The 21,135-nt window shown below is 39.2% G+C and overlaps 1 protein-coding gene across 3 annotated transcripts in view; it reads left to right on the top strand.

Annotated features, from left to right (window-relative positions):
- Positions 1-13,211: 13,211 nt before the first annotated feature.
- The window catches only part of VWA8 (von Willebrand factor A domain containing 8), a 370,485-nt gene continuing 362,561 nt past the window's right edge, over positions 13,212-21,135 (top strand). For all 3 annotated transcript variants that reach the window (XM_036831946.1, XM_036831947.1, XM_036831948.1), the window contains exon 1: positions 13,212-13,452. In XM_036831946.1, coding sequence (XP_036687841.1) covers positions 13,290-13,452 — 163 coding nt within the window. In that variant the 5' untranslated portion in view covers positions 13,212-13,289. The remainder of the gene's footprint in view (positions 13,453-21,135) is intronic.

The following is a 21,135-nucleotide window of genomic DNA, read 5'->3' on the forward strand; positions in this document are numbered from 1 at the left end:
ATTGGAGTTTTGGCCATGTAATTAAGCTCAGTCTCTAGCATCCCTCTCGTCCCCGGAGGTCAGGAGGTTGGGCTGATATCACATGATCCAAGGCTCCAACCCTCTAATCACGAGGTTGGCTTTTCCAGCATGACTAGCCCACATCAAGCTATTTCACTATGAGTCACCTCATTAGCATAAATTCAAGTGTGGCTCAAGGGGCTCAAGAGTAACAAAGACACTCCCATCTGTGCCCAGAATCTGAGACAAAGACCAAATTCTTTATATGACAGTCTCCAAAGCACAGTGTGAAAACCATTGACCAAGGGAACAAACTCTAAGATTTTCAACATAATACAGCCTAAATAGATTATAAATTCCACAAGGGTAGGGATCTGGCTTATTCACTGCTATTCCCCCAGAGAACAGCGCAGCGCCTAGCATACAATGGGTGTTCAATAATGTGTATGGAAGGGTTTCCTTAAACTCAGTCATATGTTGTCTTAGGATCTTTTCTTCCCTAGTTACTTCAAGCACCAAGATGTATTTTCCCTCTGCCACATATAGTGTGTAAGCTCCTGGAGGCTAGAGGCCATTGCACACTCTGACTAAGGGTGTGATAAATGTGATAATCCTCCATTGTGAACAGTCACAGTACTGGATGCTCAGAGAAGGATTTACATCAAATGGCACTATAGTTTAACAGAAAACAGATATCATACATGATCTGGCCAGAACACAAATAATTCACAATGGTAATTTCAGAAAATCATTTACAATTAAATTCTGGTGTCTCTTGTTTAATTGAGAAAAGACTATAAAAGTTTAGGGTGTGTGGAATCGCTTTAGAAAAAGGGTAAATTGTTCTAAGAGATAGCTTTTTTTTTTCTTTTTTTTTCCGCTCTGTTGAGGTGTGATTGACAAAACCGTAAGATATTTAAAGTGTACATCACGATGATTTGAGATATATATATATATACACACACACATTGTGAAAGGATTCCTCACTTCCAATTAATTAATACATTCATCACCTCACCTTTTTTTTTCTAAGAACATTTAAGTTCTACCCTCTTAACAAATTGCAATTATACAATACAGTATTATCAAGTATAGTCACCATATTATACATTAGATCCTCATACCTTATTCATCTTATAATGAAAGTTTGTATCCTTTTACCAACCTCTCCTTATCTCCCCCAGCCCCCAGCCTCTAGCAACCACTTTTTTACTAAGAGATAGTTTTTGAAGCTGTTAGTAGATTTACATTTTATTATTAGAAATACCTGTTAACATTTCTCTCACTCCAGTGATGGTCAGTGTGCTTGGTATGAAGTCATTTTAGATGATGAGGAACTGCACTCTCTTTTCCTCCTTCTTACCTCCCACTCCAACTATAAATATAAATGACTGTTTACTATAACCATTTGGTTCTGAGAAAAAAGACTTTTCCATAACCTACTGCCCACATCCATGCCTATTTCCTCTTTGCTAACTACTTTGATTGTTTTGCCCAGACCTAACCACTTCCTATTTCTTCTCTTGCCTCTATTTACAATTTTGCCCTTTGGAAATTACCACTAAATAGCACTGCTTGTCATCTACACCTGGACCTGCAGTCTTACAGGGGTATTGCCAAAGAATATAGTTAAAGTGACAAAAATGGACCGAAAGTGACTAAAATTTAAATATAAAAGAAACTAGTATCTACCTCATACCCATTAGGAAGGCTGCTGTCAAAAAACAAAATAACAAGTGTTGGTGAGGATGTGGAAAAATTAGAACTTTTGTACACTGTTGGTAGGAATGTAAAATGGTGGAGCTGCTGTGGAAAACATCATGGTGTTTTCAAAAAATTAAAAATAGAATTGCCATGTGATTCAGAAATTCTACTTTGGGGTATATATACAAAAGAATGGAAGGCGGGGACTAGAAAAGATACTTGTACACTCATGTTCATAGCAGCATTATTCACAAGAGCCAAAAGGTGAAAGCAACCCAAGTACCCACCAGTGGAAGAATGGATAAACAAAATGTGGTGTATACATACGAAAGGATATTTTTCAGCCTTAAAAAGGAAGGAAATTCTGACATATGCTACATGAATAAAATTTGAGGACATTACGCTAAGTGAATTAAGACAGTCACAAAAGGACAAATACTGTATGATTTCACTTATATGATGTGTAAAGGAAAAAATATGTTGCCTGCCATTCCGGTTCTACAAGGATCAAGCCATTAGCCACTGCAGTTGCCCACTGACAGTGTGCCTGAGGGGAATTCAGGATGGTGAAAAACAGGAAGCATTCTGGGCTCTGGACACCAGTCCCTAGATAGTTAAGATACACATCTAAGGAAAAATTTCAATGACCCCAGATTCCTGCATCTTCCCATACAGAGAAAAGCACTAACATCATTAACTTGAGATGCCTGTTCTTTGTGATAAGCGGTAATCTTTTGATGTTTGACTACATGTTTTTAATTTATTTATTTATTTTTGGCTGCGTTGGGTCTTCATTGCTGCACGCGGGCTTTCTCTAGTTGCGGCGAATGGAGGCAGCTCTTCGTTGCGGTGCACGGGCTCTAGGCGCACAGGCTTCAGTAGCTGCAGCACACGGGCTCAGTAGTTGTGGCTTGCAGGCTCTAGAGCGCAGGCTCAGTAATTGCAGTGCACGGGCTTAGTTGTTCTGCGGCATGTGGGATCTTCCCGGACCAGGGCTTGAGTCTGTGTCCCCTGCATTGGCAGGTGGATTCTTAACCACTGCGCCACCAGGGAAGCCCATGTTTTTTTCCCAGCGAAAAAATTCATACATATTCTGGCTCCTCCTTTACTTCTTTGAAACAGTTTCTCAGAGCTATCTGAGAGGTTGTCTCCAAGGCTACAGTTCTCAGTAAGACACTGAATAAACTCAACTCACAGCTCTTACGTTGTGTGTGTGTGTGTGTGTGTGTTTACGTTGACAGATGTGATGGTTAATTTTATGTGTCAACCTGTCTGTGCCATGGGATGTCCAGTTATTTGTTCAAACATTCTGGGTGTGTCTGTGAGGATTGTTTTGGATGAGATTAATATTTGAATTGGCAGACTGAATAAAGCAGACTGTCTTCCCTAATGTGGGTGGCCTTCCTCCAATCAGCTGAAGGTTTGAATAGAACAAAAAGGCTGACTCTCCCGTGATTAAGAAAGAATTCCTCCTGCTTGACTGCTTGAGCTGGGACTTAGTCTTTTCGTGCCTTCAGACTCCAGCTGAAACATCAGCTTTTCTTGGGTGGCAAGCCTGCCAGATTTCAGACTGGGGCTACACCCTCAGCTCTCCTAAGTCTCCAGCTTGCCAACCGAAGAGCTTCAGACTTCTCAGCCTAGATACTTGTGTGAGCCAATTCCTTATAATAAATCTCTTTGTTTCTCTATCTTTATGTCTATATTTATATCTATACACCCTGTTAGTTCTGTTCCACTAGAGAACACTGCCCATTACATATGAGATACCAACAGTAGTCAAATTCATAGAGAGAGAAAGTAGAACAGTGGTTGGCAGGCTCTAGGAGCAGGGAGAATGGGGAGTTGTCGGTTAACGAGTATAGAGTTTCAGTTTTGCAAGATGAAGAGAGTTCTGTGGATGGATGGTGGTGATGGTAGCACAACAATGTGAATGTACTTGATGCCACTGAACTGTACACTTAAAAATGGTTAAGGTGGTAAGTTTTATATTATATGCATTTTGCCATGATTTAAAAAATTTTTTGTCCAAAAAAATGACTTAATAGTCTTATGTATTAAACATACTGAAGTTAGCTGTGATGAAAATAACCAAATGTGACAGTGTAACTGTCATTGTGTAATTTACCAACTTCATTATCCATGGTTTGTGTTATGAAATCTGGTATTGGTGGGTGTAACGGCAGTCATCACCAGCCTTTGCCAATTTCTTGAGACTTGTTAGAATGTAGAATAAAAAGAACATCATCATTTACTCAAGAAATACTTAATGAGCACTTACTCTGCCAGGTCACATGTTACACACTTGGGAGAAAAGGTCCAACCAGATAGTTCTCCTGAAGCTTAGGGTCCAGTGAAGGAGACAGGCAATAAAAGGCAAATAGTACCTACAGACTGTGATAAGGGTAATGAGATAGAAATTAAAAAATAGAAAATAGGGAAATACTTTGATAAAGTGAATAGGGAAGCTTCTCTGAGAAGTAGAATATTAAGCTGAGAACTGAAACTGAGAAAGAACCAGTTATGGAAATATTGGGGGAAGAGCATTACAGGAAGAGGGAACAGCAAGAGTAAAGGCACAATAATCCCTGACCTACTTAAGAAAGTGGTGCTTACATGCAGTGGCATGCCTTAAATGGTGCTGAGTGAAGGGGACTTCTATAAGCTTACAGAGTAATGAAATAGGAGATGTGACATTTTGGCTATAAAATAAGAGGGTAATTAATATTCTGTGATGACTAGATTCTTTTTAAGAAATATATTGAGGATAAATGTTTGTACAAAACTTTTAAAATCCCTAAAATAAACAGAATAGGTCTTAAAAATGTGAGCATTTGTTGATTTTTATCAATTAATTATATTCACTATGGGGAGACCATTTTTAAGAGATCTTATAGATAATCCTTTTAAATAGAGAAAATTGGTCTCTAATTTAGCTTCTTGATAACTCATATATGATGAAATGGATTTGCAATTGTGGTCCTTAGACCAAACTCAGTATTAGAACAACTGATGTAATAGGTATTAAATCAAAGAGTGGCTCTGGCAGAACAGGTTTCTAGAATACTGGAAAGTATAGAGCAGGGACATCTGGGCTCACCCTGCTCTCCCTTGCTGGTCTTTAATGGTGCAGGAGTAAAGTCAAGGACAAAAAGAGTCTGACAGCAATACTTCCTTAGTTATAAGTACATAGGTTGATTAAGTTTTTCCTGAATAGGCCTTGAGTGTGATGGAACTTATGGTGCTAGAAGGGTTGAGATTTCCACACTTGACAAGACCTTACATTGAGTGGACAGTTGTGCTGGAAGGATGTTCCCCCATTTAGGAACTTTGAGGGCAAAGGGAAATACTCACGTGTGGCCATCTTGCTTCCACCAAGATTTTCCTTTGCTAGTAAGTTAGGAGCTTAACGTAATTAATAATCTACAGCCTACCATATTTCCACATATGTAGGGAGGCTCTATAAAGTGGTGAATACCAAGGACAGCCATATCTCTCAGTCAAGCATCTCTGGCAAGACTTCAGGCATAAGAGCTGGCATCAGTCAGAACTCTTGAAATTATGAGTGACAGAAAATTAAGTCAAACTTTTTAAGTAAGTATTATTTACTCACAGATATACAAAGGGATGGTTCAAACTTGGCCAGTTCAGGGTTCAAAGAATATTGCCAGGACACTGTTTCTTTTGTTTTAATCATTTGTTTTGCTTTTCTCTGGCTCAGGCATGCTCTCCCTGAATTACAGCAAAGATGGCTCTGAGAGTGCTTGACTTACATGGGGGCTGTGAACAACCGTAATTTTAGTAAGGAAGAGTCCTTGCACCCATAGCCAACTCTGATAAAGTTCTCTGGTGCTGAATCAAGCTCTGTGAGTCTGAGTCATATGCCCAACCCTCATGCCCGGTGAGGTGGGATTAGGTAACTGACAGCCTCACCAGGTCTGGGAGATGCAGGTACTGAATGGAAAAGGGCTTACTTCCATTAGAGGAAGTGGAGGAAGTAGTTTCTCTCTAGTGTAGAGAGAAACCTAGATATTGATGCTTTGGGGGAAAAAGGATAGAAGAAAGTTGTGCTCTTTTATAAGTTTTCAAATGTAACCATAGTTACTTAGTAATTAAGACTTCTAGACTCTCCTCCAAACACCGAATTTACATTTAATACCCACTTAAAATCCTTTAAATTATCAAGTTACCTAATTTCTGAAGATTGTTTACTCAAATTGTTAACGTTTCCTGAAAACCTATAGTGTGATCTGCTAGACACTTTACATATATTATTAAGTCCTCACAACACCTTATTGAGCATTATTATTTCTATTTAAGATGAGGATATTGAGGGCCAGAAAGGTGGGTAATTTGCCCAATGACACACAACTAGGAGTGATGACGTGTGACTGGAGCCCAAATTCACATAGTTCCAAAGCCCATAGTCTTCCTACTTCATACTTCTTCCTTGGTCCAACTTATTTGCTCACAAGTATTTGAGGATTTGAGCTGCAAAAATGTAGAGGAGGGAAAAAGCAAGGGTGTTGACAACCTACTGAAAAAGTGTTAATATTCTTAATATGGAGAGAATTCTTAAAATCAGTTAGAATAATATTTCAAAAACTACATGAAGGATAATTAGACAATTAGTAACAGAAATACAAAAGACTTTTAAACTTATGAATAAATGTTCATCCTCACTGGTAATCAAAGGAATAAAAATTAAAATAGCAATGGATGTTAGTTTTGGGGTACTACATAGACAATGACTTCCTTTCTTTTTCCTTTATCCCCCCCTTCCTCCCTCCCTCCCTCCTTCCCTTCCTTCCTTCCCTCCTTTTTTTCTTCCTTCCTTCCTTTCTTTATGATATCCTGCGTAGGCAAGGGATCATGGAAGCTGAGACGCTTGTACAAACTGATGGGAGTAAATATTGGTACAATCCCTTTATTTTACCCAAATTTAGTTTTTTTAAGATTATTATGAGAAACCATCAATCCCCTGAGCCCCCCTTCCCATCTCACAACTGTTTTCGAATATTTTAGGTGATTCTTGGTATTTATCTTAATATCTCTAACATCATGCTTGTATTGCTACTTCTTGAGTTTTCAGAACTATCTTGCTAATGCAGTCACATCATAATTTTGGCTAGCTTAATATTCAATGTTTACATCATTACGGCTATGTAAATGCCAGGTACAGTTGAACCACATACTACACTATACCTTTCCAGCACATTCTATTTTCCTTGAAATTAATAATTTTTTGTTCTTTTAGCTTTTCATGTATTTATCATTAACTCACTATATTCAAACCCACTAGTGTTGTTTTCCATTTTCTTGACAATAACTACTGACTCTGATCTTCTTGAAGAAGTCTCTTTGAACCCTGACCTGATCTTATGGAGACTGGTGGCCTTTTGGCCTATTGCACAGCTACCTCCTTTGGCTCTCTCTTCACTGTCATTTGGGAATTCTCTTTTCCTATCTTGTGTCACCATGTCTTTTCCCCAAGGTCTCTTCCTCTTTCTTGCCTTACTCCCTCTCTTCCTGTGAAAAGGTGCATAGGAAATAAGTTGTTTTTGAGATTTTGCATGTCTGAAAATGTCTCTTTTCTGTCTTCACTCTTTTTTTTTTTAACATCTTTATTGGAGTATAATTGATTTACAATGTTGTGTTAGTTTCTGCTTTATAACAAAGTGAATCAGTTATACATATACATATATCCCCAGGATTCAGTTTTGGTTTTTTTTCCTATTAACTTTGTTCTTTTTGTTGTTGTTGTTGTTTTTAACATCTTTATTGGAGTATAATTGCTTTACAATGGTGTGTTAGTTTCTGCTTTATAACAAAGTGAATCAGTTATACATATACATATGTCCCCATATCTCTTCCCTCTTGTGTCTCCCTCCCTCCCACCCTTCCTATCCCACCCCTCTAGGTGGTCACAAAGCACCGAGCTTATCTCCCTGTGCTATGCGGCTGCTTCCCACTAGCTATCTATTTTACGTTTGGTAGTGTATATATGTCCATGCCACTCTCTCACTTTGTCACAGCTTACCCTTCCCCCTCCCCATATCCTCAAGTCCATTCTCTAGTAAGTCTGTGTCTTTATTCCCGTCTTACCACTAGGTTTTTCATGATTTTTTTTTTTTTTCTTTCCTTAGATTCCATATGTCTTCACTCTTAATTGATAGTTTGGCTGGGTAGTAATCCTTGGCAAAAATTTTCTTTCAGAATTTTGAAGGCATTGCTTCATTGTCTTCTGGCTTCCGTTACTGCTATAGCAAGGGCAAATTTCTCCCTGGGGGAAATGTACTGTATAGCAAATATACTTCTTGCTATAATCTACTCATACATAAAAAATACACCACAAAAGCACCATTTCTGCATTCAATATTCAATACATTTCATTTATGCATTCAATAGTCAATAAATGTAAATATTGTTTAACAGTGCAAAAGTAAAATAAAAAGTTATCTCATTAGCGTCTTATTATGCCCTGTTAAACAGGCACCTGGGGTTATATTGTTTCCCTCTCTTTTAGCTATGACTTTGGAAGTCCAATGTTATTCTGATTCTTAATTCTTTATATAAAGCCTGACTTTCTCCCTGGAAGCTAGCAAACTCGTTTCTTTGTCCTCAGTTGACTGATCTTTCACAACCAGCTTCCTTGGACTGAGCCCTTTTAATCTGGACACTTCCTTCATTTCTGGGAAATTTTCTTGAATTTTGATGATTCAGTGATTTCCTTCCTCATTAATTCTATTCTCACCTTCAGGAACTCCTGAACTCTGGACTTGTACATTGGACCTCCTGGGCGGATCTTCTAATTTTGAAATATTTTCTTTGTCTTTTTGTTCCCCTTTCTGGAGGATTTAATCTAATTTTACCCTCTAAACTTTCTGCTGAGTTCATTTTATCTCTGCCATAAAAATTAGTCTTTACACATGACTAACTTTTGCCTTTGTTGATTCTTTTTCTTATCTTTGTTTTTCACTTCATTAATTTTTGTTTATGTCTTTATTATTCCTTCTTTCAACTTCCTTTGGATTTAATCTATTACTATTTTTTAAACTTCTTAAGTTGACAAATTAGCCTATTAATTTTTAGGCTCTAAGCACAATATGGCTTTAGTGCCACATCACAGGATTTAATAGGAGGCATTTTCATTAATGTTCAGTTTCAAGTGTTTTCTAATTTTTTTTCTTTGACTCATGAGTATATAGAAGTATACCTATTATTTTAATTTTCCTAAAATTGATTTCTCATTTGATTGCATTAAGATCATAAATAATGTCCTCTATTTTTTTATTTTTGTTGACACTTGCTTTGTAGCTTTTAATATAACCCATTTCTTTTTTTTTTTTTAATAAATTTATTTATTTATTTATTTTTGGCTGCATTGGGTCTTTATTGCTGCACGCAGGCTTTAGTTGCGTCAAGCGGGGGATACTCTTCATTGCGGTGCGTGGCCTTCTCGTGGCGGTGGCTTCTCTTGTTGTGGAGCACAGGCTCTAGGCACGCGGGTTTCAGTAGTTGTGGCTAGTGGGCTCTAGAGTACAGGCTCAGTATTTGTGGCGCACAGGCCTAGTTGCTCCGTGGCATGTGGGATCTTCCCAGACCAGGGCTCGAACCCATGTCCCCTGCATTGGTAGGCGGATTCCCAACCACTGCGCCACCAGGGAAGCCCTATAACCCATTTCTAATGTTTTACTTGTTCTTGCAAATAACAGGTCCTCTCCAACTGATGGTTTTTGATTTTTTTGTATGTTCATCAGATAAAGCTTGTTAATTGTGCTGCTCAAATATCCTATATATCTACTGAGTTCACTTTAAATTAAAATCATTGGCTTACATTTTTCTTCATAACATGAAAATACTGTATCATGCCTTAAACCCATCTGAGTTTCAAGTAAAAGCCACAATTCTTAGAGGGAAAAAAATAGTTCTACCTAGAATCAGGAAGACAGATGTGATTTTTTGCTGTTTCCCTTTGCAAATTTTTTTTGTAGTCCACCATTTAGCTAACTGTGCAGCCCTTTGTCAGTTCTGGCGTTATGCTGGTGTCTTCAGTCTACTCCCTGCCCTGTTGGTGCCCCTATAGCTATGGGCACCAGGGACAGTAGATATCCCCAGGGCATCCAGCACCTTCAGTGAGTCCTTACCTTCCCAGACTCTTCTTCCAGCTTCATTCCTGGTTTCAGAGAATTTCCCCTACTTTCACATAAATTTACAAATTCATTTTAAATGAAAATTTAAAATAGTTTATCCAGCATTATTAGGTGTTTTGTAGTGGGAGAGTTTCTGCTAGTGTATCTTTCTTACTTTACTCATCTCTCCCTCTCGCTCTTTTCCTGCCAGTGTCCTAGTTTAAAAACATTTTATGGATGTAAAAGGGCCATCATCTGTTTTCTTCTTTCCTTTTTCCCCCAATTCCCTGCTCAGTTTTTATTTTATTTTATTCTATTGTATTTATTTTATTTTTTATTCTGGTTACTTGCAGATGAAGGGAGAGCACTTAACAAAGTGTTGACGAGGATAAAGAGGTGGGACAGCCTTCTCAGCAAAACAGTAACAGAAAGAACTGTTGTCCAGCTTTATAACTGAAATATGTGGGATGTAGGTGATCTCCTATAGTTATGGCTAAAGATGCATCTTCTTGGGCCCTTTCAGACCTACTGGATCAGAATCTCAGGGTAGGGGTGGGGAATGAAGCCTGAGAGTGGACATTTTAACAAGTTGTCCGGATGGTCAGGAGGCACACTAATGTCTGGGAACCACTGGTATGGACCTTTGATTTCTCAGTAGGGTGGGCAGTAAGGAGGGATGAAGCAATTGGACATAGCATGGATGGATTATTAATTGCACTTTCCATCTAGTTACAGTAATGTGGCAGGCAAGAAATATTCCTGCCAGACTCTGGAAAAAGTTTAACAGTAAATACCAAATTTTGGCAGTGTGTTTTATCAAAAGTACTAGTTATTTTAGGGAGAATTTGAGAGAGAAGTTACCTAGAGGTTATGATGGACATCTCTTAAAATAAAACACCTCTGGTTCATCTATTGAACTTTCCTAAGGTCTACTCTTCTACTCTTTCTCATTCAGCCTCATAGCCACAAACTGGGGTCTCTTGTTTCAAGTTTTGTTTTTTTTTTACCGCCACATACCTAGAACTTGATGCTTCCTGTCTTACTCAATTCATAGTTCCTGTCACAGATTAAAATATTATGATCAGATTGATCAAATATGATCAACTGGGTCATCTAGTGGTGACCCAATTTGCCTATAAGATGAAGTCCAACTTCTTCATTTGAGATTACCCAGCCATTCAAGATTCTTCAGTCTATAATCTTTTCCTCTTTCTCTGACAATACCTTGCCACTCTCCAAAGACTATGCCTCTCTCACCTGGCTGGTTTCAACATCTCTGTAAATTAATCAGGCTTGTCAGGACTCTAAGCCTCTACTCATGCTTTCTATCACTCTTCTTTGTTTATCCAAATCTAAACTAGCGTTCAAAGTGAAGCTCAGATGCTACCTTTCCTCTGGTTGCATTTTCTTCTTCACATTGCAGATCTGTCAATCCAAAAACTCTTCACCATTTTTCCACTTCCCAGAGGTTAACATGCAAACTCTTTCCCCTTGCATACAACATAGCCCCACTTTCTCTTTCTGGTCGCATCTCTACAAACTTCTTTATGCACTTGACCTGCAGACACAGTGACTCACTTTCTGATTCTCAGTCTTGCCATGCATTTTTAGCTTTCTGTACCTTTGTACCTGTTCTTTCCTTTGCCAGATATGACTTGCCCTTTTCTCAGCCTGAAAAATTCTTGCATATCCTTCAAGAACCTCTTCAAACATTACCTTCTCTGTGAAATCTCCCTGACTTCTCCCAGGTGAAGCATTCCACCCCAGAGTACTTTGAGTCTAAATATCCTAAACATGTGTCTCATTGTGTTGTAATTCTTTATTTGTATGTCTGTGTTCTATACTTGATGTGAGCCTATTGCTACACAGTACCTGGCAGAATACTGTTATCTAATAGTTGCTCAGTAAACGTTGCCCAATGACTGAACACTGTAACCTGTATTGATCTCCCCAGCGCTGTAACTGCAAGGGCTCTTAGTGCTTATACAAATCATTTTGCTAAATTGCCTTAGATTATTCTTTCACTGTTTGAAGCATGTTCTAGATTCCACTAAGATTAAATGGAGATGCCCTGGCCAAGGTACTTAACTCTCCCAGCCTCAGTTTCTTCATCTGTAAAATGGGTGATAATAATAGCACCTCATCAAAGTGTTGCTGTGTAAAATGAGACAATGCATTAAAATATTCAGCACAATGCCTGACACACTCAAAGTGGCAGAAGCATTTCATAAACTGTTACATTCTACATTTATGTCATTATCCCTTAGTATTCTCAGAGGGTTGATGTGAAGATTATATGAGAACATATACGTGAAACCATGTTGTAATGCACTATGCAAACCTAGTTACCTTTATTTTCACTGTCTCCGCAACTAGGTTAGAAGCCCGTTTCAGCCTGAACACATTAAGTCCAATCCTCAGCAAGATGCACAAAGCCTTACCCAGCTCAGCTTCTTTCTTTTAAAGTCTCCCATCTTCTTCTCAGCACCCATCACAGGGTCATGCACATGTTAGGCACTCAAGGTAGACTTAAATATAGTAACAGCTCTAGAATTAGCAAGGCCTTTAGCTGAAAGTGAAGCCTTCTGCATTCTTTTTGTTTGATGGTTGTTTTGTATAACTTGCTTGAAACATTTTTCCTTGATCAATGTACTCCTAATATTTTGGAGATGCTGTATAATTGTATTAGGCTTAGTTTGCTTTGTGGTAGGACCACTTCCCCTTTTGGCATGGATAACAGGGAGGCAGCCTTAGCCAGGGTCCTACTTTTTTCTCTTACTAAAGACATAAATTATATAACTCTTGCACTGCAGAACGACTGAAAAAGTGTTTGATTTGGGTCCTTTCTGACATTTTGGCAGCTTCTATGTATCACTCCCCTTTAGAATTTATTAAGGTGTGGTAGTACAACATGTAGAAAAAATAAATTAAAAGGGTAAGGCTTTCAGGTACTGATTGGAAACACAGGTATGGGTACAAGGAATCCAGATAGGTGAAAGTTCCCACAATCTTCAGAAAACGTACTCAATTTCTGCAAAGGCTTTGAAGCAGTGTACAGGGAAAGCGCAATATATTAAGACAGGGCCATTAACCAAGAGAATCAAATGCTTCTTAAACCCTTAAGCATTTCCTCAACTCCCGAGCACAGGGGAACGACTAGAGGCCTGCGTGGGGAATCCACGGGGACCATCGCAGGTGAGGGCGAGGAGGGCGAGGCGCGCCCCGGAGCCACAGGCTTGCAGATGCTCCGCCCGGCGGCGGGGGCCAATTCCCTTCGCCCCGCTGGGCCAGGGCGGCCCGAGACGGCTGAGCCAGCCGCGCCGGGGGAAGGAGTTTCCGGCGGACTCAGTGCGGTGCCGCTTCCTGTCCCCCCTCGTCGCACCGCCTCACGCCGCTCGTCCGGGACGCGGCTCGCACCGGATCCCCCTCCCCGTGCCCGGCGACGCCCCCGGTCCCATGCAATCCCGGCTCCTGCTCCTCGGGGCCCCGGGCGGCCGCGGAGGCCCGGCTGCGCGGCGCGTGCGGCTGCTCCTGCGGCAGGTGGTGCGGCGCCAGCCGGGCGGCGACGCGCGGAGCTCGGAGGTCAAACTGCTGCACGCCGGGGTGGGGGCCGACACAGGTAACCCCGGGACGCCTCGCCGCCCCGCGCTCCGCGTGGGGCCCCTGCGCACCTCCGCCCCCCCCACTCCCTGCTGCTTCAACTGGGGAGGAGCGCTGCGCCGGGAGCCAGGAGATCGAGGTTCTAGTCTCCACCTCGCCGCTAACTGCTGTGTAACGCGGGGCCAGGCGCTTGCACTCTCTGAGCCTCATTATGTAACCCGTGGGAATTGGACTTAGGTTTCTGATGACCTGGAATAGTGCTTTCTCCTTACCGCACTGCTTCTTTCACCCCCCCCCCCCCCCCCCCCCCCACCCCGGGATTCTGACATAGATTACAGCACACGCAGAGCTTAATGCAGCAGCCCTCAGAGGGTGTTGAAAGCTGGACTTGACCTTGCTCTCTGCGTCTCAAGGGCCTGGAAGTCAGTCTGTGCCATGTTCCAGACAGGGTTAGTGGCGGCTTAGAAGTGTACGTTCTCGCCAAAGGACCCCTCGTTAGGTTTTAAATGTATCCACGAGCTTTTCCAAGTTTTACTTGGAGTTTTCATTTCTCACAGATTCACAATTTCTTAGAACTGAAAACCACAATTTAATTTAGTTAAAACCCCTGACTCTATAATTGAGGTAATTGAGACCCAGAAAGGAAAAGTGACTTCCAGAAGATCACACAGCTAACCCTAGGCTGTGAAAGCGCAGAGTCCTAACCACTGGACCACCAGGGAATTCCCAGCTCTGATTTCTAAGCGCAGTATTTCTTGGCTCTATCTGAGATGGTTTTAGGGATCTCTGTGTGTGTGTGGGTGGGTGTGGGTGTGGGTGTGTGTGAGCGCGCTGGAGTTAGAGCATCTGTGCTGGTTAAGGGAAGGGATGATGTATGTTGTCGCTCCACGTGAATGGCTAAGTGATTCTAGGTAAGATTTTGTCAGTGTCATTGCTTAGAATAACGGAGGTATTCACCTGAAACTGCTAGTTTCATGGTTCTTCTTGCGCCCCCCATCCCAATAATTTTCCTTGTCAGAAGTGAGAGAGTTTAAGTCCCATCCATTTCATCATTCATTCATTAAACAAAAAATTTTTTTCTTTTTCCTGTATAGGGTTGTGATTTGAGATTTTGCCCCTTTATCAATTATTATGCTTCTAGGGTGTTTGTTTGTTCATTTGTTTTTTAGTCTTTGAGTTGTTCATTTGTTAGTTTCTCCTTTGTCCTAGAAGGCAGAGGTCAATGGTAGAAGTGTAGCATAATCTATAACTCGTGCTTTGGAGTGAACAGTCTGAGTTGGAGCCCATCTCTGCACCGTCTAGGTATGGGGATTTGAGGGTAGGTTACTTAATTTTGTGTCCCAGTTTCCTTAACTGTAAAATGAGGATAAGGAAAGTATATTTGCTAGGGTTGTTGTAAGGATTTAGTTTATACAATCCCTGGCACATATTAATGTTCAATAAAAATTAGCTTCTTTATTATTCTTAGTGTATGTTATTTTCAGCTATGTGAGATTTATTGTTTCCTTGGCTTTAGAAGAAATGAAACCAGTTCCTTTTAGGTTTGAACTGTGAGAACTGTCTAGGTAGGCTGATGGAGCAGGGTTAATTCATGGGAACTTTAAAAAGAAAAATGTTCTTTATACATGAATAATACATATTGATTATAAAAACATTAGACACGGCCTCAAAATTTGTGGTATGTCCAGCAAATCAAAGTACAGGCTTTGCTTCAAATATGAGAGTCATGTACACATTACAAACAACATATTAACTTATTAGACTCAGTCACTTAGCATGACACCACATGGAGTAAATTATGTTAACCCTACTTGCCTTGCCACTGCAAAGATTCTCAAGGTTGAAGGTATGAGGGCTGTGGATAAATGTACCTGAAAACTCACCAGAGATCTGGACTCAAGTAAGAACAGCTGTGAGCCAGGTAAACAGGAGGCAAGTTCTGGGCTTCCCTGGGACATAACATTGGCCATCAGGGTTGAAGTGTCCCATTTTGAACCGGATGTCACACACAGACAAATGTAAACCACAAATAGCATTATGCTGTAATGAATTACAGTTTAGATTGGAAAGATGCTCTCAGCTGCGCTCAGACATGTGACTAGTAATTCACCTCTCTGCAAGTAATTGACCTTGCTTCCTAGTAGTTTGGAAAAAGAACTACACGGATACAAATTATATACTATTCTTATCTCTCCTGGGCTGTATGTATGTCTTATTTATCTTTATATTCCTTTTTGTGCATGTCAACTCTTTGTACCTAAGAAGTATTCAGTGGCTTATTATCTTCCAGTTCATGCAGAGAGGGAGCAGGAGAGGCTGGAATTGCCTTGTTGGCTTTCAAGATAGGAACTTTATAAAGCCTGAGAATAAGAGGGTCATTTTGTTTAAAAAAAAAAAAAATCCCCAAACCCACTGCTTTTTATCTTTTGCTATTAGGTAGTCTAAACATCCATAATTTGTAAATTCTTTATATCTCTTTACACTTCAATTGGTTGTATTGTCTCTTGGTTTTAGGAACAAAGCGGTTAACAAGGAAGTTAGCTACTGCAAAGAGTTGTTTTTTTTTGTTTTTTGTTTTTTGAACGGCTGCGCGGCTTGTGGGATCTTAGTTCCCCGACCAGGGATTGAACCCAGGGCTTCAGCAGTGAGAGTGCTGAGTCCTAACCACTGGACCGCCAGGGAATTCCCTGCAAAGAGTTTTCATAACGATTATTGTAGTGTTTTCACAGAAGGAGCCAAACTAATTCAGTAGGATTCTGATGTCAGACAGGCTCAGATATACTATAGATTAAGATCAAATGATAAATCTGGAAACATAACTCTATAAATCCACTGTGACACATTGAGTGCCATCCTTTTACACCATTATTATTAAAGGGGTTCACTATTTTATCTTTTTGACTTTTGTGTATAAGTTTGTTTATAGAAATATTTAAAAATATTGATACTTTTTGTACAAGAAATCTATGTTCATTGTAGTGAAAAATACAGACAAATCCCCTAAAATATAATCTTTCCATGCAAATTCATGATTGTCATTTTTTTGCGTGTGTTACTACTATCAGTTTTTGTAAAATAAATATATAATATGCATTTATACAAATACATACTTCTTTTTAAAAAATGGAATCATGTATGTTTTACAGTTTATTCTCACTTAGCCATTATTGTTAACGTACTAACATAGTGATAAATATTGCTATATATGGTCATGTTAAATAGGCATTAAGTTCATACATTTATCCATATAATTTATTTTACCAGTTTCCCATGCTTAGACATTCAGGTTGTCTATTTTTAAATATATAAACAGTGCAATAAACATCCATCCATATGTATTTTTGTAACTTTAAGATTATATCCTTGGGTTATAATAGAACTAATGACTTTGGGGAAGGGAAATATAGAACTCCTGCTTCAATTCAGAAATATGGTGTAAAGGGAAAAACTGTACTGTGTGTGTGCAGGTCTTAGCTCTGTATTTACTAGGTATTGAACTTTGGGGAAATTATTAACTACTTTGAACCTGCAGCAGGCTATTTTGACCCTGAGGACATTGTGACTTTTGTGTATTAAAGAATTTAGCAGTAAAATCCCAGAACAGTTGTAACCTAATAAATTGCTGGACAAACAATTTATTGGGAACATGCAGACTAGCCTGGAAATTGCTGATATATTTGGTTTTCTCTTCGGTCTAAGTTTTGTATTAAAAAAAAACAATGGTGACACTTACGGGTTCTTAACCAGGGGTAATTCCCATTCCCCAGGGGACATTTGGCAGTGTCTGAAGGCATTTTTTGGTTGTCCTAACCAGGAGGAAGGGGGTGCTACTGGTATCTAGTGGGTGGAGGCCCGTGAATCTGCTAAACATTCTACAATGCACAGGACAGCCCCTAACAATAAAGAATCATTTGGCCCAAAATGTCAGTCGTGCTGGCTGTTTAGAAACCCTGAACTAAACCAACTTCTTTGGTTGGTTTAGTTCAAAGCTACAAGTCATTGAATTGTGAGTCCATTTCAGAGTCGAATGTCCTAAGGTGTGTATATTCATTAACTTAATTTGTAGTTTACAGTTCAGAAGGCATTAAGCATTAAGCATCTCCCATTTTAGGAGAAGGGCTACCACAGATGTGCCTGAAATAGGTAACTAAGAAAAGCATTTTTGAGATTGGTAAAGATTTTGACAATAGAACAGCTTTGAAATATCTGAGGAAAATACCCATATTTCTCCTGGGTTAGCCAAGAACTAAATACAAATTATTAATCATATAAAAAATTTAAAGTCTTATTAGAAGCTATCAATACAAAATAAAACTCTGACAAAGCTATATACTAAAAAATTTGTTATTGATTAAACATTGAAGAAAGAGCAAAATCTTTTTGGTATTCAGTCCACGCTGATGGCCACAAAGGAAAACAGAGTTGCAGAAGATATAATTGGTGAAATTCTATATGGACAAAAAAAGTGATTGATAAATCCTCACTATAAAATAATTCTTTAAAGAAAAGAAAAATAAAAATAAAAATGTGCTTTATAAAAATTGATCAAGGAGTTCTTTTGGCTTAATTTTGCTCGAAAGCTAACTTACTTGATGAAAATTTATGAACGCTAGTATTATTCTGATTAAAATGTTTGTTTTCAGAATATCCTCAGGGTCAAAATGTTGTATATTCTTCTCTGAGTATGTATCTTCTTTGTAAAGTAGGGATAGCTACACTTGCTTTGCCTGCCTTTACCTTACAAAAATTGTTGTGTTAGTCAGCAGTCATTAGGTTGTTTTTTTTTTTAAATTTTAATTTTAATTAATTAATTTATTTATGGCTGTGTTGGGTCTTCGTTTCTGTGCGAGGGCTTTCTCTAGTTGCAGCGAGCGGGGGCCACTCTTCATCGCGGTGCGCGGGCCTCTCACTATCGCGGCCTCTCTTGTTGTGGAGCACAGGCTCCAGACGCGCAGGCTCAGTAATTGTGGCTCACGGGCCTAGTTGCTCCGCGGCATGTGGGATCCTCCCAGACCAGGGCTTGAACCCGTGTCCCCTGCATTGGCAGGCAGATTCTCAACCACTGCGCCGCCAGGGAAGCCCAGTCATTAGCTTTTAAGTGACAGAAATGTGCACAGAGAAGCATATGATTGGTTCACATAGGTGTGAGGTCCAGTGGCTTCAGGCTGGACTGGATGCAGGATATTAGAACATCTGTAGGGCTTGGGCTCTCTCTGTCTTTCCCCATGGTTCCCCCAGTCTCCACTCTTCCTTTATTGGATCTACTTTTTGCAGTATTGGTTTCAATGTCTGGCAGGCTTTCTTCAGCTGGTAGCAGTGACAGCCTTACTGACAGCCCCAGACTTTGACTCTCCTTACAGTTCACAATGTGAGAAGAAGAGAGAATATCTTTTCCTGTGAGCTCTGAAAAATCCTGGTGAGAAATCTTATTGGCCAAACTTGGATCACAGGCCCATCTCTAAAACAACCACTGTGGTCAGAGAGTGGAATGTTCTGGCAGGCCTTGTGCAGGGTACTCATTTCTGGGCATTTGGATGCAGGGGTAAAGGTTGGGAGGAGTGGTATAAACTACGCAAACCAAATTGGGTGGGTTCCTCACTGGAGAGAGGGATTCTGTTATCAAAAGAGGAAAGAATATTGGGCGTGTAAAACAAAACAGCTGTCCACTAAAAATCAAGTGAGTAATGTCCGAACAGGTTTGTACAAGAGTGTTATGTAAAAGATATATTAATTATTATCTTGAATATAGAAATTATTTTCCTGTAAACTTTTGGGAAATCCCTTTAAGTTAAGATCATTGCAAGTGATAAAATCAAGCCTTGTTACTTTAAAAATGGCCTTAAATTTGATTTCATTTGGAAACTCTTCGATTCTTTTCAGGGTTTTTAATTTTCAAGTCCATATTTTCCATGCTTGAATAAAATATATAACTTAATTTATTGGTAGTAGTAGTTATGTGACAGTTTGTGTACTGTACAGGGATTTAGGTTAATCCATTATGAGATCTGTGTGCTTGCTTTTTTGCATTATTTGTAATAATAAATGTAATTAAATGTTAAGCAGCTTATTCTATAACAATTTGTACTTTTTGTTAACTCATTCTTAGTTATCCTAACAATTTCCATTATGAGTATCTTATATTATTAACTAAAATCTTTTTTAAAAATGATTGCACTTAGCCAAAGTATTTATTTGGTTTATTTGAAGAGAGGCATACGTTAGTTTCTTTTGCCTAAATTGTATTACCTGTTGTATAAGTATCATCATCTCCTTTAGATTAATACTTACACTACTTCACTTATATGAATCCTTTACAAATAAATGACTTGATTTCTTTTCTTTTCTTTTTTTTTTACATTTTTGGTTCAGTTTTTTTTTTTTTTTAAATGACTTGATTTCTGAGCATGTTGGAAGATGGGCTTGTCAAAGAATACAGAAAACAGGGGGTTGAAACAATACTTAATTAAGAAAACAGTATCTATTTAAAGTGTACCAGGGCTTAAAACAATACTTAATTAAGAAAACAATATCTAAGTAGAAACAATAATCATTCATTCATATATTCACTTATTGAATACCTGCTTAGTTTGAGGTATTATTTTTGGCACTGGGAATACAAAGGTGATTAAAACATAGACTTGGCCAAATGCTATAGTCTTATAGACCGAACAGTGGTCTTCAAACATTTTTCTCACTTATCTCCTAAAAGGGTTTTGCAAATATATATCCCTTTATACATTTTTAGGTTGATATCTAGAAATTTCCCTGATAAGTATGAATAGTTGAAGAGCATGTTGTTTCCATTGTGTTGTAAATATTGACATTTGACACAAAAATTGTTACAATACTCTTTATAATGTATCTTTTAAATGTGTCATCTGAAAAAAATGCACAACCTAGAAGTTGAGAGTTATATTTTATTTGGTGAACTTTCTGAGGACTTCAAGCCCAGGACACAGCATCTCAGATAACTCTGAGAGACTGCTCCAAAGAGGCAAGGGGGTTGGGGGGTGGGAGCCAGGATATGTGGGAGATTTTGCAATAGAGACCAGGTAGTTGGAACATCAAAAGGTTACTGTTAATTAAAGAAAACTAGATTTATCTCAAGGTAAGGAATTTAGCGCTTTTCTATATATGGGAAGGTGCAAAGTCTGGGTTCATTGAAATCATTCCTTTGATATGCCCCTCAGGTATTTGGGGCCAGTATCCTGTGCTTTCTTACCCCAAGTCTCCTCAGGGTGCACTGTCAGGGGTGGCATTTTGTTTCCATCCTGAGCTCCCTCAGGACTCACCTTAGGGGCGGCTGTAATGTGGTGGCTTGATGGCTGCAATGTCCTTTGTTTACTGATATGGCAGGCACTATTTTAGTTCACAGTCTCTCTGGCCCAAATTTGACCAATGTTTGGAAGACATTTCATGACCAATTTTTGTCCCATGTTGCTAGGAATGTTCATTCCTAGGTCAGGCAAAGATTCTTGTTGATATGCAACTCCAGGTGCTACTTTCTGGATTAGGCCCTACTGATAATTTAAAATTCTCTGGATCCTCTGTCTTACTAGTCTGTTATGATCCAGGAGATATTTTCTCTTGTTGCTTCTCCCCATACCTAGAATTACAGTATTACAATTATTCTATGTAGAGTTATAAATGTGATCTAATTCCTCAAGATGTTTAGCCATTATCAATTTTGTTGGAGGCCTGG

The sequence above is a fragment of the Balaenoptera musculus genome, chromosome 18 (genome assembly GCF_009873245.2).
Source record: "Balaenoptera musculus isolate JJ_BM4_2016_0621 chromosome 18, mBalMus1.pri.v3, whole genome shotgun sequence".
In the NCBI taxonomy this organism is placed as follows: domain Eukaryota; kingdom Metazoa; phylum Chordata; class Mammalia; order Artiodactyla; family Balaenopteridae; genus Balaenoptera; species Balaenoptera musculus.